The 26,674-nt window shown below is 43.6% G+C and overlaps 1 protein-coding gene across 7 annotated transcripts in view; it reads left to right on the forward strand.

Annotated features, from left to right (window-relative positions):
* PIBF1 (progesterone immunomodulatory binding factor 1) overlaps nt 1-26,674 on the forward strand; it is a 171,836-nt gene that overhangs the window by 33,815 nt on the left and 111,347 nt on the right. For all 7 annotated transcript variants that reach the window (XM_073346595.1, XM_073346575.1, XM_073346604.1 and 4 more), the window contains 2 exons: nt 5,550-5,675; nt 14,997-15,095. In XM_073346595.1, the coding sequence (XP_073202696.1) occupies nt 5,550-5,675; nt 14,997-15,095 (225 nt within the window). The remainder of the gene's footprint in view (nt 1-5,549; nt 5,676-14,996; nt 15,096-26,674) is intronic.

Below are 26,674 nucleotides of genomic sequence, written 5' to 3' on the forward strand. Positions count from 1 at the left end.
GAACTTTGTGACTTGCTTTCCCCTGCCCTGAAGCGCATGAATACCAAGATGAGAGCAGCCCTCACAGTTGAGAAGCGAGTGGCGATAGCCCTGTGGAAGTTTGCAACGCCAGACAGCTACCAGTCAGTTGGGAATCAATTTGGAGTGGGCAAATCTACTGTGGGGGCTGCTGTGATGCAAATAGCCCACGCAATCAAAGATCTGCTGATATCAAGGGTAGTGACCCTGGGAAATGTGCAGGTCATAGTGGATGGCTTTGCTGCAATGGGATTCCCTAACTGTGGTGGGGCCATAGACGGAACCCATATCCCTATCTTGGCACCGGAGCACCAAGCCGGCGAGTACATAAACCGCAAGGGGTACTTTTCAATAGTGCTGCAAGCTCTGGTGGATCACAAGGGACGTTTCACCAACATCAACGTGGGATGGCCGGGAAAGGTACATGATACTCGCATCTTCAGGAACTCTGGTCTGTTTCAAAAGCTGCAGGAAGGGACTTTATTCCCAGACCAGAAAATAACTGTTGGGGATGTTGAAATGCCTATAGTTATCCTTGGGGACCCAGCCTACCCCTTAATGCCATGGCTCATGAAGCCGTACACAGGCAGCCTGGACAGTAGTCAGGAGCTGTTCAACTACAGGTTGAGCAAGTGCAGAATGGTGGTAGAATGTGCATTTGGACGTTTAAAAGCGCACTGGCGCAGTTTACTGACTCGCTTAGACCTCAGCGAAACCAATATTCCCACTGTTATTACTGCTTGCTGTGTGCTCCACAATATCTGTGAGAGTAAGGGGGAGACGTTTATGGTGGGGTGGGAGGTTGAGGCAAATTGCCTGGCTGCTGGTTACGTGCAGCCAGACACCAGGGCGATTAGAAGAGCACAGGAGGGCGCGGTACACATCAGAGAAGCTTTGAAAACCAGTTCCATGACTGGCCAGACTACGGTGTGAAAGTTCTCTTTGTTTCTCCTTGATGAAACCCCCCGCTCCCTGGTTCACTCTACTTCCCTGTAAGCTAACTACCTCCTCTCCTCCCCTTGATCGCTGCTTGCAGAGGCAATAAAATCATTGTTGCTTCACATTCATGCATTCTTTATTCATTCATCACACAAATAGGGGGATGACTTCCAAGGTAGCCCAACAGGGGTGGTGGAGGAGGGAAGGAAAATGCCACACAGCACTTTAAGCACAGCACTTCAGAAGTTTACAACTTTAAAATTTATTGAATGCCAGCCTTCTCTTTTTTGGGCAATCCTCTGTGGTGGAGAGGCTGGTTGGCCAGTGGCCCCCCCACCGCGTTCTTGGGCATCTGGGTGTGGAGGCTATGGAACTTGGGGAGGAGGGCAGTTGGTTACACAGGGGCTGTAGTGGCAGTCTGTGCTCCAGCTGCCTTTGCTGCAGCTCAACCATACACTGGAGCATACTGGTTTGATCCTCCAGCAGCCTCAGCATTGAATCCTGCCTCCTCTCATCACGCTGCCACCACATTTGAGCTTCAGCCCTGTCTTCAGCCCGCCACTTACTCTCTTCAGCCCGCCACCTCACCTCCCGGTCATTTTGTGCTTTCCTGCACTCTGACATTATTTGTCTCCACACATTCGTCTATGCTCTGTCAGTGTGGGAGGACAGCATGAGCTCAGAGAACATTTCATCACGAGTGCATTTTTTTTCTTTCTAATCTTCACTAGCCTCTGGGAAGGAGAAGATCCTGTGATCATTGAAACACATGCAGCTGGTGGAGAAAAAAAAAGAGACAGCGGTATTTAAAAAGACACATTTTATAAAACAGTGGCTACAGTCTTTCAGGGTAAACCTTGCTGTTAACATTACATACATAGCACATGTGCTTTCATTACAAGGTCGCATTTTGCCTCCCCCCACCGCGTGGCTACCCCCTCAACCCTGCCCCCTCCCCGTGGCTATCAGCGGGGAACATTTCTGTTCAGCCGCAGGCAAACAGCCCAGCAGGAACGGGCTCCTCTGAGTGTCCCCTGAAGAAAAGCACCCTATTTCAACCAGGTGACCATGAATGATATCTCGCTCTCCTAAGGATAACACAAAGAGATAAAGAATGGATGTTGTCTGAACGCCAGCAAACATACACTGCAATGCTTTGTTGTACAATGATTCCCAAGTACATGTTACTGGCCTGGAGTGGTAAAGTGTCCTACCATGAAGGACGCAATAAGGCTGCCCTCCCCAGAAATTTTTTGCAAAGGCTTTGGGAGTACATCCAGGAGAGCCGCGAATGCCAGGGCAAATTAATCCTTTCACATGCTTGCTTTTAAACCATGTATAGTATTTTAAAAGGTACACTCACCGGAGGTCCCTTCTCCGCCTGCCGGGTCCAGGAGGCAGCCTTGGGTGGGTTTGGGGGGTACTGGCTCCAGGTCCAGGGTGAGAAACAGTTCCTGGCTGTCAGGAAAACCGGTTTCTCCGCTTGCTTGCTGTGAGCTATCTACAACCTCCTCCTCCTCATCATCATCTTCTTCGTCCCCAAAACCTGCTTCCGTGTTGCTTCCATCTCCACTGAAGGAGTCAAACAACACGGCTGGGGTAGTGGTGGCTGAACCCCCTAAAATGGCATGCAGCTCATCATAGAATCGGCATGTTTGGGGCTCTGACCCAGAGCGGCTGTTTGCCCCTCTGGTTTTCTGGTAGGCTTGCCTCAGCTCCTTAAGTTTCACGCGGCACTGCTTCGGATCCCTGTTATGGCCTCTGTCCTTCATGCCCTGGGAGATTTTGACAAAGGTTTTGGCATTTCGAAAACTGGAACGGAGTTCTGATAGCATGGATTCCTGTCCCCGTACAGCAATCAGATCCCGTACCTCCCGTTCAGTCCATGCTGGAGCTCTTTTGCGATTCTGGGACTCCATCATGGTTACCTCTGCTGATGAGCTCTGCATGGTCACCTGCAGCTTGCCACGTTGGCCCAACAGGAAATGAGATTCAAAAGTTTGTGGGCCTTTTCCTGTCTACCTGGGCAGTGCATCTGAGTTGAGAGTGCTGTCCAGAGCGGTCACAATGGAGCACTCTGGGATAGCTCCCGAAGGCCAATACCGTCGACTTGTGTCCACAGTACCCCAAATTCAACCCGGCAAGGCCGATTTAAGCGCTAATCCACTTGTCAGGGGTGGAGTACAGAAATCGATTTTAAGAGCCCTTTAAGTCAAAATAAAGGGCTTCATCGTGTGGACGGGTGCAGTTTTACATCAATTTAACGCTGCTAAATTTGACCTAAAGTCCTAGTGTAGACCAGGGCTATGTGAACAGGCAAGGAGGGGCCTGGTTGACTGCTCTGCCACAAGGTGATGAGGCTCTGGGAGTTTTGCATTGACAACTCAATCCGTTTCAAAGCCTCTCACCTTCCAAGTGTTTAGAACAAACTGGCAGCCCCATCAAATGGATCTTTCTCCAGTCACAAGTGTTGTCTCTGCCCAGATCGTGGCCAGATTAATTTTCCAACAATGGGGGATTCCCCAAATAGACCGGTTTGCTCTCAGGCAGATCATAGCTCAGGGTTTCTCCTGTTGCCTTGGGCAGACAAGTTCCTGTATACATTTATCTCCAGTTCCACTCCTTCCAAGAGAGGAAGGACCATGCTCGAGTCATACTCATAGCTCCAATCTGGCCTTGACAGCATTTGGTTTTCCCCTCTGCTAAACCTCTCAAACTGAGCTCTGTAGATACTATCGTTGGAACCAGACCTGATCTCTCAGAATCACGGTCATCTCCTCTACCCCAAACTACGGGCCCTCCCCCTGACAGCCTGAATATTTCGTGGCTAACTTCTCAGGAGGAAATTTGTTCAAATGGGGTTCAAGAGATGCTTTTAATTAGGAGAAAACCTTTTATCGGGTATACTTTCCTGGTGAAATGTCAGAGGTTCTACATCTGGTCCCAGCAGAAAGACGTTTACCTGGGCTAGGGTCCAATCCCCTATGTGTTGGATTATCTGTTATATCTAAAGCAACAGGGCCTTGCTATTACTTCTGTCAAGATCCAGCTGGCAGCTAACTCAGCTTTCCACCTGCCAGTTGAAAACTGTTCCCTTTTCTCCAATCGTGTGATGATCAGATTTCTAAAGGTTTAGATCAGTTATATCTCCAAGTAGAGGATCCTATTCCCTATTGGGACTTAAACCTGGTGTTAGCAAAGCTAGTGGGTCATCCATCTGAGCTACTGGCTGCCTGGTTGTTACTCCATCTTTCCATGAAGGTAGCCTTTTAGTTACAGTCACCTCGGACAGAAGTGTGGATGAGGTACGAGCTCTAGTTTCACGACCACTATATATGGTATTCTACAAGGACAAGGTTTACCTAAGCCCTCACCCAAAGTACCTTACCAAGGTGGTGTCTTATTTTCACATTAATCAGGCTATATTTATCAACTTTCTTTTCTAAGCCTCATAATCATAGGGACGAGGAGACACTACACATGTTGAACGTTAGAATGCCTCGAGCTTTTTACCTGGACACGACCAACTGTTTAGGTCTTTCTCACAGCTTTTCCTGGCAATTGCAGACAGAATAAAGGGCCTTTAAGGCTTTTCTCAAAAGATCTTGCTGGATCTTATCTTGTATTTGTTTAAGCTATGATTTGGCGGGCGTGATGCTGCCAAATAGAGTGGTTGCACATTCAGCCACATCTCAGGCAGCCTCTGTAGCCTTTCTGTCTCAAGTGCCTGTTCTGGACATTTGCAAACTGGCAACTTGGTCTTCAGTCCATAGCTTCGTGTCTCATGCCATTTCTCAGCAATCTAGAGCTAACACCATATTTGGACGTGTGGTCCTTCAGTCTTTAGCCACCTCCAGATCAAACTGCTTGTGAGTCATCTGAAGTGGAATGGATATGTGCAGCCACTTGAAGAAGAGGAAATGGTTATGAACCTGTTCAGTAACTGTTGTTCTTTGAGATGTGTTGCACATGTCCATTCTATAACCCCCCTCCTTCTTCTGTCTCCAAGGGGAATCCAAGGGGTACCGCTGAGGGAAAAACCTCCAACAACAGTACACTTAGCATGCATACACCTGAAGTGGAATGGATATGTAACACATCTCAAAGAACAACAGTTACTGAACAGGTTCATAACCATTTCCTCTTCTTCAAGTGGCTGCACATGTCCAACAGTAGTTACGGGACAGGTTAGTAACTGTTTCTTGTGACATTTTATACATTTTTATCCACTTTCCACAGTTAGGCTCCAAAGTGGGATAAATCTGTAGGCCCAATTATTACAGCAGACCCCACTTACATAATTCCTGACTTTTTTTAATCAATGAGCTACTAAAGCACACATGTTACTAACAATTAGTTTTAAGTGAGTCACTAATAACTGAGGCCAGTACTTCTGTCAAGAAAAGACTGGATGCTATTCTTAGGTAAGCTGCATAGATCACACATTTTGAAGAAAGAAACCTACAGCTGTACTTATGTTGAGTAACAGGTCCTTGGAGATTTATGGCATAGCAAATAATAATGTGATCCAGGAGGTGTAACTATTTCTCTATTAAATTCCTGTAAATTATGCTGATTTGTTTAATTTTCAGAGACCACTATAAAACAGAATATGAGAACAAATTGTGTGATGAATTGGAACAAATTAGATTGAAAACAAATCAAGAAATTGAACAGCTTCGAAGCACCTCAAAGGAGATGTATGAACGTGAAAACAGGTAGGTAAACATTATTTAAAAAAAAAATCTTTCAGGCATAACGTAATTATGGTATACATTGTCATATGTCATCTTTGTGTTTGTGTTCCTATTATTTGTGAATCATGTTGTCAGTTTTATGGTGGGAAGGGGTGGTCACAGTGCAGAAAATTAGACTTAATGTTAAGCCATTATTAAATAAACTTAGATGTTACAAGAAAGCTTTTCATACGAAATTACATCTTTACAATAAAAGTGCAGTTTTATTTTTTGCTTTCTCTTAAAATAACTGCTGACAACTTTTGCTTTTGTTGACAATTAATTATTTTCAATACTAAGAATTATCTTCCACGTTAGCATTAGTGGTTTGTGTTTTGTGCTGCTGTCATTTATATCATAGTGAAATTAATATGTATAAAGTACATACGTGTCAGGTAGTTTCCTATATATGATGCTTTGCAGCTGTTCTGGAGACAAGCCTTGGAATCTGAGAATAGAGAGGGGACTGTATTGAGAGGAATGAGGAACGTGGGAAATGAGTCATGAGGGGGGTTTTCTGTTTTTTTGTTTTTTTTTTTTTTACTTTTTAAAAAAAGAAAGCAAGTTTGATATAGTTTAAAACTTATGATCTAAAAAAAGTATACATCTCCAATTCATTATACTGTTATGTTTTCAGCAGAACATACTGTGATACCAATCTTGCAAAGGCTGACCTACCTGCTTTTGACATACCTTGCATGTTGGTAGTCCCATTTGAATTCAGTGGAACACCTCATATGCATAGTGTTAAGCACCTATCTAAGTCTTTAGGCATTTAAAGGTTGGGACCTATGACCGTAGGAATTTTGGCACTGTTTCTCTCTGCCAAAGTGATCAGCCAATAGTAAGAGGTCATAGTAATAGCAATTATTGCACAAACCTATCCAGTCTTATGTGACTATAATCGAAGATCAGGAGGACTGGTAAGTGTATTTGCAGGTATAAGGTAAGATTCTGTCCATTGCAAGTACAAATTCTTTGTAATCAGTTTCTGACACTGACACAATTACAACAGTGACCACCATAACATATATCACACTGTTGTTGTCTTTCTCAGTGTAAACAAATATATAATCAAAATTTTTTATGTATATTTTTATTTTAAATAAACATCAACTGCCATTACTGGTCCACTACCTATTAATTGGTAGTCTCTTAGAGGCCTCACCCTAGAATTGGTTCTTTGGGAGGGTACCATTTACATTGCAAAAACAGTGCACTAAATCAGTTGCTGGAATACAGCCCTGTGCCAGCCTAGGCAATGGTTTGGGCTGTTTTAACTATGTGTGTGCACACAGACTGTGTTTAGATCCAACCATCTCACTTTCTAACTGGATACAAACTCAGTTAGAAGAAGTTGTTCTAGGCATTGCAGGTGGTGACACTTGCAGTTAAAATGGACACTTTACATTATTAGGACCATTTTCAGTTACTTATAACATTGCCACGCTTGAACCATTTGGTGTGGTCTTCGGATTGAATTTTTGTTTGTTTGTTTCCAAAAACAAGATTAGGGAAAAAAATGTTGTTTTGCCCACATTATAAAAATCCTTCTTTGTTGGTTACTGTGCATTCCCACTTACGGGAAATCTACAGCCTTTAGCATTGAACTGTGGAATTATATTAAAAAAGCCCACGTTTGCCGGTGGGAGAGGAGGAAGATGCAGAAGTACCTGTCACACTAGGATGACAACATCAGTCCAGTTTATACAAAGGAGTACTCTCTCACAACCACCTCTGTTTCTTCATCATTATCACAGAGAGCTAACTGGAACTTTTTTCTTGTGTCCACTAGCTAGTTAGCCTGTCCTTTTCTTAATGTTACTATAGTTCTAGTACAGTTAAAGTAGTTGAGACCACTTGCCTTGGGTTAGTGCCAAGGCTGTGTTGGGTCCCAAACACCACAGAGGGTTCAAAACGTGTGTGACCTGTTCAGCTACTGAGACAGACACACTGGCAGAGGCTTGTGTAGTGTGACTGGGAGAAGCTCACCTAGCCCAGTGCACGATTTGCCACATCTTCACTCCTTGGACGACAAAGGACAACAGTTAAGTCTGCAGGGGCATTTGGCTTCCTTAAGCCTTCAACCAGATTGTCCTAATGTGCCTTCCGGAGTTTTGAGGTCTGCCTCTGTGCTGACAACTTTTTTAAAGAGACCTGAGGAATTAACACTGCCACCTCAGCCTTGAAACCAGCCTGAAATCAATTAGCCTGAGACAAACATGTAGTGGGATTGTTCTGCCATTCAGCACCACAGGCTCCATCAAAATAGAGGGCTCTGGCACTGCAGTCTAGATTGGCATTGTTGTCAGCACCGAAAATTGCTCTTGTGCTGTTAGAGTTGACACTGTTTTCAGATCTCCTTGTGAACTTGTTCCAGGGAAGAGGAAGGAAAAAAGAAAGCATTCTGCTTTACAAGAGGAGACCAAGGAGAAGAAAGCTGAGGCTTTGTTCTCCTACTCCACTGACATGTCACCTCTTGAACTCCTTACCCTGTCAGTGATGCCCTTGGCATGCACCTCTCCTCGATATATGACTCTGGTGACAAATTATTTTGACACCTCACTGGTGTGCATATCTCAGACTATGTAGTCCCTCATGTTTGGGGGACCGCCATCCGTGGTTTTGGCTATGACTCTGCAGCTTGACTCAGTGCAGCAGTATTTGTCACTGATACTGATCCAGAACATGTTGGTTCTGAGGGGATCCCATGCTCCTCAAACAATGCAAGTCTTGTGGTTTGCTGCAGGTAACCTAGTGGGCTTCCTTTGCCAAAATCTCCATCTGCCTGGAAATACCTTATGTAGGAACACCGTCAACTATTATGTCCTATGTTCAGGAGTCAGTGAAGGCTTTTCCCAGTGCTGCCAAACAAACATGTCACCAGTTTTGGCTCTGTTGGTAACCTGACACCGTTGCACCTCATGGTACCACAGGCACCTCCACCAGCACCGACAGCTTTCCCAGTACTGGCCTCATGTCAGGCACTGCTGCCCTCCAGAGCCACCCATGTTTTAATCGGTGCAGAGATGACTGGCACTTCTGACACCATTTCCTCCTCAAGAAGAGTGGCACATGCATGACAACTAAGAGATGACTCCTTCAGAGGAAATGGAGTGGTCACCCATCAAGGAAAATACTGATGGAATGTTCGTTGAGGATCAAATTGGGACTTTGTTCATCTCTCCTCCTGATAAACAGGAACATGCTTCTTTGAGTGCTTACTCATGTTGATTCCAAGTAGGTGTGTGTGCGCCGCATGCAAAGTTGCCAGAAGGTTTTTCCTTTAGCAGTAGCTGTTGGGTCAGCTCAGGCGACCCCGGAGTCATGCCTTCATGGTGCTGCATATAGGACCCTGCCAACCTGCCGCCTCTCCAATTCCTTCTTATCGCCAGTCACCGTCATTGAAGCGTTCTCTTTTTTCTCTCATTCTCGAATGATCCCCTAGTAGACTCTTAATTATTACCTGTAAATAGTTAATAGTTCTTAGTATAGTGTAGTGTAGTGTAGTTTTTTAACCCCCTTGTTCGCCTGGGTTCTCTTCCCCTTTTGCTTCCCGGAGCCAGGGCATGCCTCAGTCCCAGGGGTTTTAAGCCATGTGAGGTCTGCCAAAAGCTGATACCAAAGTTGACCCACACATATCCTGCTTTAGGTGCCTGGGGGAATCTCACCAGACTGACAAGTGCAAAATCTGCAGAGGATTCTGCCCAGGACCGAGAAGGAAAGGAACCACAGGCTGAAACTTCTGCTCATCGGGGCAGACCTGCAGCAACAATCAGAATCGATCCCCGTGGACCCGGCACTGGGTACTTTGGCATCAGTGTGTAGTGCACCAGCTTCAATGAGGGAGGTCCACAGAGGAAGGACTCAGAGGTCAGCGATCCTCAGCACTGTCACTTCCCAGCACTGAAGACTTCCTCACGTGCAGAGACCCGCCACCGCTCGCAGTCGTTGGTGCCTCGCAAAAAGCGCAGGAAGATAGAGGGCTTTCGCCTGCTCGTCTGACTGAGCATGAGCGCAACCTCTTCCATGCCTGAGGCGGTACCTTTGACTCTGGGCCCTCAGAGGTTGGGTTTCAGTTTAAGGGGGGATTTTATTTTGGGGGTGGGAGGATATGACTATAGAGTATTTTAATCTGTACATTCACAGCTTCTCTTTAGACTTTGTCCTGCTGTATTGTTCTCTGCATTTTTTGACTCTTCTTGTTGTTCTGTTTTGGACAGGTATGAGGTATAAACTCATTAATTTTATTTCCTATCAGTACTAGGGTGGATTTGAGTTAAATTGATTTAAATCATGATTTAAATCACTAATCAGGAAGATTCGATTTAATCGTGTTTCTACATAAAAGTGCATTCTTGTTGGTTGTTATAACCTTAATACATATTCTTCACAACTTAGAGAGAGATCTAAATTTCATTTTTAGAAGGTACAAACTATACGTTTTTAAGTGATTTATTTTGAAAACTTTTCAGATTAGTTTTACAGCTATATCAGAAAATGAATGATTGTTTGGTTATTTCATTTACCGAAGGTAATTGAAGCAGAGAGTTCACCTCCCAAAGACTTCATAAATATCTCCAATTCAGCACATTAATCATTACTATTTGGAGGATTTTCTTGCCATGCTGTATTAGTTGGAGAACATCACCAGACAGATATTTAAATTGTTTTATTTAATAAAAACAACAATGTTATGTATTTGGGATTTTTTTGCTTCAACAGCAAACATATAATATTTTAACAAAACAAGCATGTGAATTTTTGAATTTGGTTAGAGTGGTAGCTATGTTAGTCTGTATCAGCAAAAAAACCGAGGAGTACTTGTGCACCTTAGAAACTAACAAATTTATTTGGGCATAAGCTTTCTTGGGCTAAAACCCATTTCATCGGATGCATGCAGTGGGAAAATACAGTAGGAAGATATATATACACAGAGAACATGAAAAAATGGGTGTTGCCACACCAACTGTAACAAGACCAATTAATTAAGGTGGGCTATTTTCAGTAGGAGAAAAAAAAAACCTTTTGTTGTGATAATCAGGATGGCCCATTTCAAACAGTTAACAAGAAGGTGTAAGTAACAGTAGGGGGAAAAATTAGCATGGGGAAATAGTTTTTACTTTGCATAATGACCCATCCACTCCCAGTCTTTATTCAAGCCTAATTTAATGGTGTCCAGTTTGCAAATTAATTCCAATTCTGCAGTCACTCGTTGGAGTTTGATTTTGAAGTTTTTTTGTTGGAGAATTGCGACTTTTTGGTATGGCAATACCCATTTTTCATGTTCTGTATCTATATATCTTCCTATTGTATTTTCCACTGCATGCATCTGATGAAGAGGGTTTTAGTCCACGAAAGCTTATGCTCAAATAAATTGGTTAGTCTCTAAGGTGCCACAAGTACTCCTCGGGTTTTTTTGGGGGGTGGGGGGGGTTGCTGAATTTAGTTAAACATTCAAGTTTTTTAAAATCAGATTTGTTTTTGTTAAAATTGTTTTTAACTAAAATAGTTAAATGAGGTATTTTAAAAAACAAAAATTAAATCAACTAAGTCAGCCAGGTCAACATGAGAAACTTAAAATATTGGCTTCTGCAGCTAACTCAATTGTATTCACCTTCATTTTCCTGTTTGTTCATAATCTGGAAAAGAAAAACAAGCTTTCCTGCTTTTTCAGGTCCCAAACGATTTATCAATTTTGAATGAATTAGTCCAAGGGAATAAAATATTCTTTCTACGCTGGCAGAAGAATCTACTGCTGTTAAAAGTGAAAATATCACTTCAACAGTCTCTGAATCCAAGTGCTTAAGTGACTTCCAGCAGTTCACTTCTGTGACTTTCTTTAAAACATCATCATCAAACTTGTATTTCTTGAATGGTTCTTATTGCCGAACTGGGTCTCTTTTATGGCCTCCTGCCATTATAAGTTTGCCCTTCCAGTGAGAGCATGGTATGGTAGATCTCTAATCAATGAAGGCTACACTCAGAAAGACCTCAAGACTTCTGGAATATGCTGCTCAAACAGTTTCACTTTTGTTTCTACTGCCTGTCCCTCCCTTCTCACATTTATCTCCAGACTTCTTCTCCTTATCTAGCTCTATTCCACCCCCAACAATCTTTTTGATACTTTTAGAGAGAAGTAAGGGATTGACTCTGGGTACACCAGGGGTCGGCAGCCTTTCAGAAGTGGTGTGCCGAGTCTTCATTTATTCACTCTAATTTAAGGTTTTGCGTGTCAGTAATACATTTTAACGTTTTTAGAAGGTCTCTTTCTATAAGTCTTTAATATATAACTAAACTATTGTTGTATGTAAAGTAGATAAGGTTTTAAAAATGTTTAAGAAGCTTAATTTAAAATTAAATTAAAATGCAGAGCCCCATGGACTGACGGCCAGCACCTGGGCAGTGTGAGTGCCACTGAAAATCAGCTTGTGTGCTGCCTTTGGCACGCGTGCCATAGGTTGCCTACCCCTGGTGTACACAAATTTGCAGAGGGACAATAGGGTAGAGGTCTGTTATTTCTCACCTCTATCTATTTATTTTATTTTAAAACATTTTTGCTGTTAACAAGCATGTTATCTCTGGAGACACAAATCCACAGTTGGAGAACTGCAAAACTAAGCATCAATGATGGTATCTTCTAGACTGAGCACTGAGTCCCATTGGGTAGATAGATTAATCTAAATAAGCTATACAGAAGCCTCTGGAACCCCATAAAATTGGGTCCCTAATCCATGAACTATTGGAACTCATTTATAAATCTTTTCTTAAACATTACATGAATATATTGTCTCATACTATAGAATTAGAATGTATAATCTCTATTCCATGGTGAGATATCTTTAAGCTATAATATATATTAATTAAAACTATCTTTAGGTAGGTTTTTTTCTCTCAAAAAGCATTTTATCAAAAAAAATCTGATTTAAATTTAAAAAAAATCCAATTTTTTTACTTTATTTTTTTTAAATCCTTGATTTTTATCCACCCTGATCAGTACCATGGCTGATGCCAGTAATACCAACTTTAAGATGTATGAATCTTGACACTACATATTCAGATGCTGATGACCATGTGCTATGCTTCAGGTGGTTAGGTATGGGGGGCACAGTCTGGGCTGATAGTAAGTCTACATTTGTTTGATCCTTGGGACTCTGAGAGAGGGGGAGGGTTTCTTAAAACTCCATGTGTGGGAGGAGCACTTAAGGAACTTCTGGCCTAGTCCAAAGCAGAAGATCCATCAAGATTAGTACTGAGGGACTCTTTTACTGCTCCAACATCAAAATCCCATGGTAGGAAGGTCTTTTTTCACATATTTTTTTGCACATTATGCTAAGAAGGGTTGAAGTTCCAACTCCACTTGATTTCAAAAATCCACTTGGCTTCAAAGACCGAGGAAGCACAGCTGTGTTGGTGGTGAGCAAATCCTCTGTGTAGAAGGAAGCTGGTGACAGTGAGCTCATTGGTCCTAAGGCAGCCCATTCAAATCTATATGCTTATCTCAGTGTGTAGGAGAGCCTATGGTGTCATTGCTGTTTCAAATACTACTTAGGTTCTTTCTGTCTTTCTTTCTCAGCTGTAAACCTTTCCCTATTTATAGTGTCTCGGGCTTCAGTGTTACATCTCCTGTTTCAGTTAGTCAGCCTTCAGAACCAAGGGTTCATAGAATTGTCCCCACTTCATCTTCAGTGAAGCCTGAGTGCCACTAAAGTCTTTGTGTGTCATTCTGTCCTTCTGGTTCTAAGGAATTTGGACCTGAACAATGTCTTTTTTCTAGACATAGGATTGGTGTTTGAGCTCCTCATCTGAGGTTTATTCTATCCTTTGGGGATCTTTTGATCTGCCTTAACCTTATGATACTAGCTCCTTGTTCTCATTCTTCCATTTTGGTCTTTTGTCTTTTGGAACAGAAGTGTAAGGGGTCTAAGGGAGTTCAAAAGTGGTAACTTGGAATAGGAAGAGGAAAAGAAGGATGATTCCTGGCTGGTGGACAAGTAAGGCTCAGTACATTCCTGAGCCTATTCTAAACTACTGCAGGGACAGAAACAGACTCTGTGACAGATTGAATAAGGAGCCCAGGGATGGCTGGAACTGGCTGGGCAAGGAGTCTGAGAGTGGGGAGAGGAGTCCAGGGTAGGGTGGGGATGCTAGTCAAGTCACATAAACCAAACTTTTCACCGATGGTCACTAATTGTGTTCCTTATTTTATGGGTATGCAATCTGAGATACCTGCTTCTGATTGCCGGAACACTTATAGTAGCAACTGAAGTCAGTGGGGAGTTGTTTTTGAACACATAAAGTACTATGTAATGCTAAGTGCTCTGAAAATCAGTTCCTAGGCTACTCAAATTGGGCACCCAAAATTAATGTAGACTTTTTACCTTAATCTCTCTGTTCCCTAGGTATAAAATTGGGATGATGTCTATCACTCAATCTCATAGGCTCAGGCACCCTTAATCCTTTTCCAAACTTTGAATTCTTGACTTTGCAATCTTAACATTCTTTAACATTTTTGTGTGTCATTTCTATACATGAATGAAGATCTAATCCTGCTGTGGGAATTCAAATAATCATCATTGTATAGGATTAGGCTCTAAATGTGAATTATATAAAGAACATTGACATTATGTACAAAGTAATATTGCTAGGTCTTAAAAGTGGAGATCTGCTGTGTTCAATTCAGGTTTTAGGGCTGGATTTTCTTAAATCAAATCTGTCTGTTTCCTATACAAATCTTGGAGCATGTCAGACAAATTTTGTGTTCTGTTGGCCCAAAAGTGAGCTATGCTGGGTTGTCTTAATTCTCAAAATTTGTAACTCAGAAAACTAGTTTTGTAAAATTTCTAAAGCATCTGAAAGGGTTATTTTTAATTGACCAGCATAAAAGCAAAAAAGATTATATGGAATAATATAATTGCAGAAAAGAGTCTCATACATCTTTGTTTTTCAAAGAGGTAGTAAATGCGTTTTGAGAAATGGGGATATATAATCAGTGGCAATGATGTAGACTTGAGACCAGTAAGTCACAATTGGTAAAAATGTATATGAAATCGGGGATGGGAAAATTATTGTAAAATAAGACTTTTGTGTAAAAAAACAAATAGTCAACTATTAAGTATGAGAAGCTATTCACAAAATAAGTTAGCACTCCCATACAGCTCTTGTGAGCCAGTCCAAAATGACTAAAAAAGAGATTTAGATATAAATTAATATTGTTTGTTTATTAAAATTCTTGTTCATATATACCATGCTTATATATGTATCGCATGCTTGCTGACAGAATAATTTTATTTTTTACTTCAGAAATTTGAGAGAAGCAAGAGATAATGCTGTGGCTGAAAAAGAAAGAGCAGTTGTGGCTGAAAAAGATGCTTTAGGAAAATATGAGCATCTCTTAGAACAGTAAGTATATTTTAAAATGCATATACACAAATTGAACTAAAGAGATACTAGTATATTTATGTCATTAAATTTGATAATTTTTTCTGGACTTAAAGAGAATACTGCATACAATTCTTGTCAACCATGTTCAAGAAAGATGAATTAAAACTGGATGAAGTGCAGAGAAGGGCTACTAAAATGGGCAGAGGAATGGAGAGCCTATTTTACAAGACACTAAAAGAACTTGGCTTGTGTTGCCTAGCTAAATGAAGGGCTGAGAGGGGATATGATTACTCTCTATAAATACCGCAGGGTAGTAAAACAACAGGGAAGGAGAAAAGCTATTTAAGCTAAAGGATAATGTTGACAATAAGAACAAAGGGTATACACTGCACATGAATAAATTTTAGGCTGGAAATTAGAATGATGTTTCTAACTATCAGAGGACTGAGTCTCAGAAACTGCCTTTCAATAGGAATAGTGGAAGCAAACTACTTACCAGTTTTAAAGTGGATCTTGATAAATTTATGAACATGATTATATGACATGATTTCCTGTGATAGCAGGGAATTAGACTCACTGACTGAAGAGGTTCATGTCATTTCTGTTCTGTGTTTTCATCATTTCTCTAAGTGGACAAGATTAGTTTTTAACAAAATGCATTTTCACCCATGAGCAACCAGTGGAATTCCAGAATGCCTGAGCAGCAATCCAGATTGTCTCAAGATTCTTCTGTTCTTCAAGTGATGTCCCTGTGGGTGCTCCACTTTAGGTGTTGATGCACCCCTGCGCCCATAACCGGAGATTTAAGGAATCAGTGTCCAGTTGGGTCACACATGCATGGTCCCCGTTTCGCACCGCTTCAGGCGGTTAACAGGTGTGCAAGCAACCCCTCCTCAGCTGCTTCTCTACTGCTTTTGGCTCGAGTCAGAGCACTTAGCAGTGCCTCGCAGCTTAGCAAGAACTAAGCTTTCCCTTAGTTTTTAGTTTTCAGTTAGAATAGTTAGCCTTCCTATTTGATCCCCATCTTTTGCTTTTTCCAAAAAAAAAAAAAAAAAGTTACTTAAATTTTTCCTCAAAGGGCATGTAGGTTTCCGTTTCTATGTGGTTATTGTACTTCCCCTGCCCTTTGTTTTTTTACAGGGAGAGTACGCTCCTTGAGAGGCATGACTGTTTCTCCAGGGTTCAAACACTGCACTATCTGCAGGTTTTCTGTACCTCTTTCTGACGGACACTCTGTGTGCCCGGTGTCTCGACGAGACACATGCACTGCAGACGTGTTCGCACTGTCACAATCTGAAAGCTTGCACCAGAAAGGCAAGAGATCTCCAACTGAAACTAGTACTCATGGAGAGATCTCTCCACCTGGCATCTAACATTAGGTACACACCTTACCAGGCCAGAAACTGCCATTGGCAGCCTCTGATAAGGGCCCTTCCTCCATGGCACGGGCTCCTGATCAACCCGCCAAGAAGGCGGCAAAAAAACGGGATACCATGTTCCCAACTTTGGAGTTGGCCAACAAAAGGCTCTCCACTCACACTCCGCAAACACTCCTGGTACTGACCGCACCGGCCATGTCAGCAGCTGAAACAGAGGGTCCCTCTGGCACCATCGGTACCAAGAAACCAAAAACTCCCACGCAGCCGAGCTTGGTCACAAGCACCAAGGGGAAAATGAAACCCCATTCCATGGTACCATCAGACAGGAACAAGCAATTGGTACCAAGCATCTCAATAACTCGCATGCTAATGCTGCCACCTAGTGCAACCATTACGCACACGTCAGTCACACACCGGTGCCGACAAGCAGTTTCCAACATGCGGACCCGTTTCCTACAACACCAACGGTACTGATACCGGATGAGTCGCAGCAATTCCTCCACCACAAATATATCTCTGTTTAATCCAGTACCGGAGTCTCCCATCTTCAGCACCAATGGTACCTCAGTACCCACAGCGCTTCGTCAGCCCAGTTCTCCACCTCTGTCCGCTCCACAATTCTCCAGTGAGGATGGAGATGAGAATGCTGGGCGCTCTCTGCCACATTCCTCCCCTGTGGCTGCTCCTACAATGCACACCCCTCCATGCACGGGCTACCTGACAAACCTTCCAAACCATAGTGGATGCCCACTATGCCCTTCCAACCACAATGGTCTTTTTGGAATCTATGGGCTACATACCAACAACGACAACCGGGCATACCTGTCAGCCTTCCCACAGCTGACACACTTCAAGCACCTTTATTGATCCCACCTGGCACCTCTGAACAGGGGGCTCAGGAGGAGGAGGAGGAATTCTCTGATCAAGACAATCCACCGGAAGTCCACTTCTCCTTATCCTCACCGGACGACACTATTATGCCCCCACCTACCACTGCAGGTGGTGATTTGTAGATGTCTTGACATTGTTTAGGGAGAGCTGCCACTTCACTGGACATCTCCTCAGAAGAGGTCAGGAATCATGCACAAGCACCCATCAACCTCATCTAAAATCATCCTTCCCATGAATGATGCGATTATGGATCCTGTGAAGTTGCTCTGGCAAACCCTTGCAACGATTCCACCTACCTATAAGAGGTCTGATTAAAAAATACCATGTGCCTGCAAAGGGCTCTGAATTCCTTTTTTCGCATCCAACATGGAATTCATTGGTGATTGATGCTTTCAATGAACGGGGTAGGCAACAATATTACAGAAACACTCCATATGACAAAGACTGGAAATGCCTTGACCTTTTCGGTTGCAAAGCCTATTCTGCTGAGACCTTACAAATGAGAATTGCCAACTACGAGGTCTTATTAGCAAAGCATGACCACAATAACTATGCAAGTCTCTCTGAATTACTGCCTTTATTCCAGTGACAAAGAAGAACAATACAAATCACTCATCACAGAAGGTCAACTCATAGCCAGAACAGCATTACAAGCTGCTCTGGATTCAGCATATTCAGCTGCGAGATCCATAGCAACCACAATTGTTATGAGACGAGCCTCCTGGCTCCATCTATCTGGATTCCCAAAGCCGGTATGGTTGACTGTGGAGGACTTACCATTCGAAGGATCTGAACTTTTCGTGGAGAAAACAGATGAGTCATTTCACACTCTTAAGGACTCGAGGGTGATATTGCGATCTCTGGGCATCCACATCCCTAAGATCAAAAAGCAACAGGGCAGTGATCAACCCCCTCAACGATTCTGACCCCCTCCATATGCACAATGCAGTAGATACTACAAACATCAGGGTCGGAAGTAGAATACCTCAAGGTGACGGCAATCTGGTCCCTCAAATACTACTTCTCAGCCATCAACTTCCAGACAACAAATTTGAAGCCTTGGTCGAGGGCCTGAGAACCCCATCTCTTTCAATGCTGGAATCATCTACAACTATCAAGACCTTTGGAGATCACCTGACCTCATTTTACCCAATTTGGCACAGTATTACAACAGACAGATGGGTATTAGAAATTATCAAAACTGGTTACTCCATTTACCATACCTCCAAACCCCCTATTAATCCCCCCCCCTTCCCTATCTCTCTTCAAGGACCCCCTCTCACGAGTATCTACTGCAGTGGTGGCCAGCCTACAGCTCCCACTGGCTGGGAAAGGTGAACCGCGGTCGCCGGGAGCTGCGAGCCATGCCTCTGGATGGTCAATGTAAACAAACTGTCTCGTGGCCTGCCAGTGGATTACCCCAGTGGGCCACAGGTTGCCCACCACTGGTCTACTGCAAGAAGAGGTAACCCACCTCATGACTCTAGGAGAAGTAGAAGCTGTACCATCCGAGTACAGTGGTAAGGGGGTCTATTCCCACTAATTTCTGTCACAGAAAAAAACAGGAGGTTGGAGGCCTATCCTCTACCTATCGTGACTCAACAAATTTGTGAAAACACAGCAATTCAAAATGGTCACACTAAGCACCATAATCCCTGCAGTAGAAAGAGGGGACTGGTTCTCAGCCCTCGACCTCCAGGATGCATATTTTCATATATCCATCCATTCATCCCTCACATTGAAAATTCCTATGATTTGCACTAGGACATGACCATTTCCAATATGAAGTGCTACCTTTTGGCCTTTCCACTGTGGCTCGGGTATTTCTCAAAGGTACTATCCGTAGTAGCTGCACATCTACGTAGAGAGGGAATCATGATTTTCCCTACCTGGTCAACTGTCTGTTGAAAGCACCAACAAGTCAGGCAGTCATAAAGTCCATCGAACACACAATAACTCTGTTTACCAGATTAACATTCAAATAAACATTCAAAAATCAACTCTAACACCAGTTCAACACCTGGAATTTATTGGAGTGGACCTCAGCTCCCTCGAGGCAACAGCCTCCCTACCGACAAAACAATTTCTGATTCTAACAAATTTGATCTCCACAGCACAAAATAGCCCGCAAGTGTCTGCCAGAACTTGCGTACAAATTCTAGGCCACATGGCCACCACGACCTTCGTTGTCCGACATGCAAGATTACATATGCAGTGCCTCCAAGCCTGGCTCCAAACAAATTATGTCCCACACAAGCACAGTATAAAGAAGTGCCTCACTATGTCAAAGACAGTCAAAGATTCTCTTTTGTGGTGGACCAACCTGGACAATGTCTACTGGTGGGGTGCCCTTCCCAGAGAACCCATTGTTGATCACCATCACTACGGATGCGTCCCTTCTGGGGTGGGGAGCACATCTGCAACCACACTCTGTATCGGCCGATGCTCCGTGACAGAGTCCCATCTTCACATAAACCTATTAGAACTGCGAGTGGTTCGGAACACTTGTTCCCACTTCCTACCGCTAATCAGAGACAGGATGGTACAGATTCTCACGGACAATGTAACTTTTATGTTCTACATAAACAGACAAGGGGGAGTGTGATCACACTCCCTCTGTGTGGAAGCCATGCACCTTTGGCAATGGTGCACAATGTCCAAATTACAGCGTCACACCTACCTGGCTGCCTGAATACTATGGCAGATACCCTAAGCAGGAAGTTTTATCAGGACCACGAGTAGGAGCTGAACACACCAGTAATACTAGACATTTTCTGGATGTGGGGGTTTCCAATGATGGATCTTTTTACAACTGCACAAAACACCAAATACCCCCAGTTCTGCTCCAGAGCGGGACTCGGTCCACACTCTCTGGGTGACACCTTCCTCATCAAGTTGAACGCTCCCCTACTAAACGCCTTGTCTCCCATCTCCTTTCCTAGCCCGCGTGCTTCATGAGATCAAACGAGACAGACCCAGAGTGATCCTAAAAGCCCCCGAATGGTCACAACAAACATGGTACCCTTACCTTCTGCACATGGTGGTCTGCACACCACACACACTGTCACTTCTACCTCAGCTGCAGGTTGTGTCATCCATCTGGATCCCCAATGACTCCATCTCTAAGCTTGGTTACTGCAGGGTTCTCAGACTCTGAAATGACATATTCCACAGATGTACAAAACATCTTGTTAAACAGTCATAGGACAACTACCCGACTCACATACATACATAAGTGGAGGCCATTCGACTCATGGTGCCAACAAACAGACGGCACTTCTCTCAGCCCCTTTACCTCTCATTCTGAACTACTTGCTGGAACTCAAATGGGCATCTCCATGAGTTACATATGTGTGCATCTATCAGCGATCTTGGCATTCCGTCATAAAGTAGATGGATTCTGTACCTTTTCACATCCACTCCCTAAACGTTTTCTTAAGGGCCTCTGCAGAAGTTCGGAATCCCACCCCACCATGGGACCTCGACTTAATCCTCCATGCCCTCATCGGCCCTCCCTTTGGTCCCAGGGCTACAAGCTCCTTGTTCCAACTTTCTATGAAGGTTGCATTCCTAGTGGCCATTACATCTGCCAGAAGGGTGGGAGAACTTATACAGAACCCACCTTAGACAGTCTTTTTCAAAGATAAAGTATCCCTCAGACCACAGCACAAGTTCCTACCTAAAGTTGTCTCATCCTTTCATCTCAATCAATATATTTGCTGACATTTTTTCCTAAACCGCATGCGGACAAACAGTCTAGATTACATCCCCTAGATGTCCGCAGGGCTATAGCCTTCTACATTAATTGAACAAAATATTTTCTCAAGTCTCCAAAACTGTTTGTTTCAATCACCGAATGATCAAAAGGTAATGCCATTTCCAAAGAATGTGTTTCTAATGGATATCAGACTGCATAAAACTGTGTTACCTCCAGCATGAACGAGAACCCCCTACACTGTAGGGCCTTCAGGGATCTGCACTCGTTCTACCATAGGCCTATCAGCATCCATACCGTTTCTTAATAATGTTCCCATCACGGAAATCTGTAGGGCCGCAACCTGGGCTTCTCCACACACATATGCCCAGCATTACACTTTGCAACAACATGCATCTTCCAGTATTCTGTTCGGACATACCGTACTTTCATCTGCTACGTCTTCAACTCCGAAGCTCCCTCCTTTCACTGGAGAGCACTGCTCTGAAGTGGAGCACCCACAGGGACATCGCTCAGAGAAGAGAACGTTACTCACCTTGTGTAGTAAAGGAGGTTCTTCGAGATGTGTGTCCCTGTGGGTGCTCCACGACCCTCCCTCCTCTCCTCTGCTTCGGAATTTTATTACTTTTCTACCGCAGAGTAAAGTAACAGGGGGGTTGGTCACATAGCACCAGTTAACCGCCTGAAGCAGCGTGAGATGGGGACCGTGCATGTGCAGCCGGGCAACTACTACCTTAAATCCAGCTGTGGGCACGGGGGCTCACTGATACCTAAAGTGAAGCCCCCACAGGGACACACATCTCGAAGAACCTCCGTTACTGCATGAGGTGAGCAACGTTCTCATCTTCCCTTGTCTTGCCTTGTCTCTCAAAGAGTAGATTGTGTGAATATTTTTCTCACTGTTGTTTCAAGAATGACATAGTTTTTTTAATCTGTTAGGCTTGTCACCTAAGGGGACAGTATTTAAAATAACTAGCGGCCAAAGCAAGTGCTCCTCTTGTGGTGAAGTTGTGCAACTCACACTGGCGGGATAGCTTCATATGATGTGAAGAACCTCTTTCATCAGACTCTGAGCTCTCTGATTCTCTATTACTCCTGCGGGATTCTGTGTGACTGTGCGCCTGCAGAAAATACCACTCCCTTATCTCCTGCAGAATTCCTGTGCTTCCCTGCTGAAAATGGCAGGGAAGCCATGCCAGGGTGTGTGTGGGAAGAGAGGACACGACCATGGGTGCAGTTTTTTGCGGGGATTGCTCCCCTTCAAACAGAGGTGAGACATTGGCGGATGGGGGGACACAGGATTACGTGCCTCTGCCTCCCCTCATTTCTTCAAGCGTAGAGCTGCCCAGCTGTTTCGGCTCCACTGACTCAGCAGCTGAACGTCGCCTCCTGGGTCCTCGTGACAGTTGTGCTCCCCTTCTGTGTGCGGGAGCCTTCCTGTTTTCTGTGGAATAGTGAGTTCCTGCAGTGGGGCTGGGTAAGGACGGGTGGGGAAGTGAGGGACGGGAGGGAGATGGGGTGGAGGGAAGAGGCAGTGGGGAAGGAAGGGGATGGAATAGGGAGGGGTGGGGGGAATGTGGGAGTGAGGGGACGGGGGTAGAGAAGAAAAGGGGATAGGGGAATCGCGAGCCCGGCATTTGGCGCGCCCTCGGCAGCAGCTGGGAATCCCCCGTTAAGCAGGCCCATTGAACTCTGAACCCTCTTAGCCCTACACCTGCACTCCTCCAACTGACCTCACACACCTGGACCCCCACCCCACTGATCCCCAGCCAGCTGCAGCTGGACCCCCACCCCATCAAGCCCCACTCCCATGGCACCCAGACCCCCACCTGGTGAATCCCAACCACCTTCTCCTGGATTGCCTGCAGAGTCCCATTGCCGCTGCACCTGGAACCCCCCAATAAGTCCTTGTGCATCCAGATCTCCCACTGAGCCACCTGCACCCAGATTATCCCACACAGAAACCTCTTGCCCCACACCTGGATCCCCCCACAGTAAGCACCTCCACACTTGGATCCTGCTGGGCGGAGCCTGCCCTCCCACACCTGGTGCAGAGGGCCAGGTCACCAAGGTGTTTCTGGGGCAGGTCCAGCCCTTGCACTGTGTCAGGGTCAGGTGCAGCCTCACTGCCGAGTCCCTGTACTGGGGGAGATGGGGTCTTCAGGGTAACCTCCCATCTCAATGCAGCCAGCTCCCCACTGCCATGCTGGAGCCACATTTGTTATTGACAAATAAAAGTTGCAGAATTTTAAAATACTGTGCGCATAATTTGAAATTTTTTGGTGCATAATTTAAAATTTTTTGCACATAATTCACTCAGGAGTACTCTGTGGACCAGTGCTGTGATTCATTAGTTCAGAATAGGAAGTATTTTTATAATGTTTTCAACTAACAATTTAGCTATAATTTGTATGGAGCATAATAGTAATTGAATATTATACTTACCTTTGTGGTAGACCATTTGTTCCTTTCCTGCTGCCTCCACCAGTTTTCTCACTTCCATATGTCCCAAATGGTGGTGGAGAACAGCTGTAATACTTCCCCATGCCAATTTATTAATATATTTTAGTGTGGGGAGGAGTTGTGAATAATTCTCTGTACTGCTTCACAATAGCTCCAGTGTCCTGCTCTGCAGCACCTTGGTTATTTAAATGCTTAGTTCTCGTAAATGACGACTAGTAGTCATGCTAATTATATGCTGATTTTGAGCTATAGATAATATCCAAATAAGGATTTGAATGAGGCTACTACATTCATTTCATTTATGACTTAATCCATGTTTAAACCCAGGTGTTTAGGAACTGAAAGGCTAATGCATTAACCAATCGTGCCACCTCGCTGTCTACTTGGAATGAACATTTAAGTGACATTTTGCTTGAACTTGGTTTCAAAGGTGAGCTGTAAATAGGAATTGTTAAGATTTTGTTAACTTAAGCAATATGTGCTTCACACCTAATAACCAAGATACTGCTATTAGGGCATTTAGCACATTGCCCAAACCTGTAAACACTCTTTATTATTCAGTCCTGTGTATTTTGTCCCCTGTGGGACTCCTAGCCCTCACTGCAATATGACATTCCAGCATGCACTATGCTGTAAATGAATTCATATAAAACGTGGAACCCTGCTGGAAAATATATTCATCACATAAAGAATGAGATAAGTGCCATTTTTTCTCTTTTTACTGTATAGAATTTTTGTTTTAACAAAACGCTATCTTATATTTTGGGCATATAATTTTTTTTCTTTTTTAAAAACTTCAAAACCATGCAACAGCCTTCTTTAAAAAAAAGCACAGTTTCTTGACCTCTTGAATGCTGGTTTCCTGGTCCACTGGGGTGGTCTGATTGTTGTGATTTCAATGGCATTATTTATTAGGGCTGTCAATAAATCTCAATTAACTAATGTGATTAACTCAAAAAAATTAATCACGATTAAAAAAATTCATTGCGATTAATCACAGTTTTAATCATACTGTTAAACATTAGAATACCAATTGAAATTTATTAAATATTTTTGGATGTTTTTCTACTTTTTAAATATATTCATTTCAATTACAACACAAAAATGCTAAGATAAAGTGTAAAGTGCTCACTTTATCTTAGTATTTTTTATTACAAATATTTGCACTGTAAATCTGATCAACAAAAGAAATAGTATTTTTCAGTTCACCTCATACAAGTACTGTAGTGCAATCTCTTTCTCGTGAAAGTGCAATTTACAAATATAGATTTTTGTTGTTACATAACTGAACTCAAAAACAAAACAATGAAAAAACTTTACAGCCTACAAGTTCAGTCCTACTTCTTGTTCAGCCACACTAAGAGAAACAAGTTTGTTTACATTCATGGGATATAGTGCTGCCCGCTTCTTATTTACAATGTCACCTGAAAGTGAGAACAGGAATTCGCATGGCTCTTTTGTAGCCGGCATCGCAAGATATTTACGTGCCAGATATGCTCATCATTTGTATGCCCCTTCATGCTTCGGCCACCATTCCAGAGGACATGCTTCCATGCCGATGATGCTTGTTAAAAAAATAATGCGTTAATTAAATTTGTGACTGAACTCCTTGGGGGAAAGTAAAATGTGTCCTGCTTTGTTTTATTCTCATTCTGCCATATATTTCATGTTATAGCAGTCTCGGATGATGACCCAAGATATGTTGTTCGGTTTAAGAAAGCTCACTGCAGATTTGACAAAACGCAAAGAGAGTACCAATGTGAGATTTCTAAAGATAGTTATGGTACTTGAACCAAGGTTTAAGAATCTGAAGTGAGTTCCAAAATCGGAGGGGTGAGGTGTGGAGCATGCTTTCAGAGGTCTTAAAAGAGTAACACTCCGTTGCAGAAACTACAGAACCCAAACCACCAAAAAAGAAAATCAACCTTCTGTAGATGTGTAACGGGGTTAGCACTCACCTCTCATGAGTGCCCCCTTTTGGCTGGGCGTGTTTGCGTTCTTTAGTTCTGGTGACCCCTTTTGCTGGTTCTCAGGCGGGTTTGTCAGTGACACAGCATTCCAGCCAAGTCAAACTGTCTGCATGTTAACCAGCACAAACCCCTTCCAGGTATACGGTCCACCAGGGCCTATCTTCGAACCCCTGTGGTGGTGGTGTCTTTCTCTAGCCCTCCCTTGTCTGTGATGTTTAAGTAGTTCAGCCCTGGTATAGGATTGTATCCCCAGGGCTTCCTCCCTGGAGATACTATCTTCCTGTAGCCCTACCCTGGTTCAGTGTCTGCTCAGTCCTAGCAACCAGCCAGGAGTTGCCTCAGTGCTCCCCCGGTCCCTGCTAGCAAACTGTCCGTGGCCCTGCTGCTCTTCCAGGCAGCCAGGCCTGCAGTCCTTTCTTCTTCTGCTCCAAGCAGCAGCTAACTACCACTCTGCAGCTCCTTTCTTATGGCCCTCATGGGCCCTGATTGGCTACTTCCCCTGTAGCCTGCTTGGAGGACCTCTCCATTGCTCCTTCCCTGTGATGGGTGTGGCAGAACTCTGAGGCCTCCAGCAGGGGGCATTTGGGCCTAGTCCACTCCATCACAAGGTGGCATCTCACTCAGATGATGAAAATGAGCATGCGTCAATCTGCACTTCTTTGGATCATTATCAAGAAGAACCTGTCATCAGCATGGATGCATGTCCTCTGGAATGGTGGTTGAAGCATGAAGTTAACATATGAATCTTTAGCTCATCTGGCACGTAAATACCTTGCGACACCGGCTACAACAGTGCCATGCGAACGCCTGCTCTGACTTTCAGGTGACACTGTAAACAAGAAGCAGACAGCATTATCTCCCGCAAATGTAAACAAACTTCTTTGTCTGAGCGATTGGCTGAACAAGAAGTACGACTGAGTGGACTTGTAGGCTCTAAAGTTTTACATGGTTTTGTTTTTGAATGCAGTTATTTTTTTTTACATAATTCTACATTTGTAAGTTCAAATTTCATGATAAAGGGATTGCACTACAGTACTTGTATTCGGTGAATTGAAAAATACAGTTTCTTTTGTTTTTTCAGTGCAAATATTTGTAATAAAAATATTAAGTGAGCACTGTACGCTTTGTTTTCTGTGTTGTAATTTAAATCAATATATTTGAAAATGTAGAAAACAAAAG

Source organism: Lepidochelys kempii, chromosome 1 (genome assembly GCF_965140265.1).
Source record: "Lepidochelys kempii isolate rLepKem1 chromosome 1, rLepKem1.hap2, whole genome shotgun sequence".
In the NCBI taxonomy this organism is placed as follows: Eukaryota; Metazoa; Chordata; order Testudines; family Cheloniidae; genus Lepidochelys; species Lepidochelys kempii.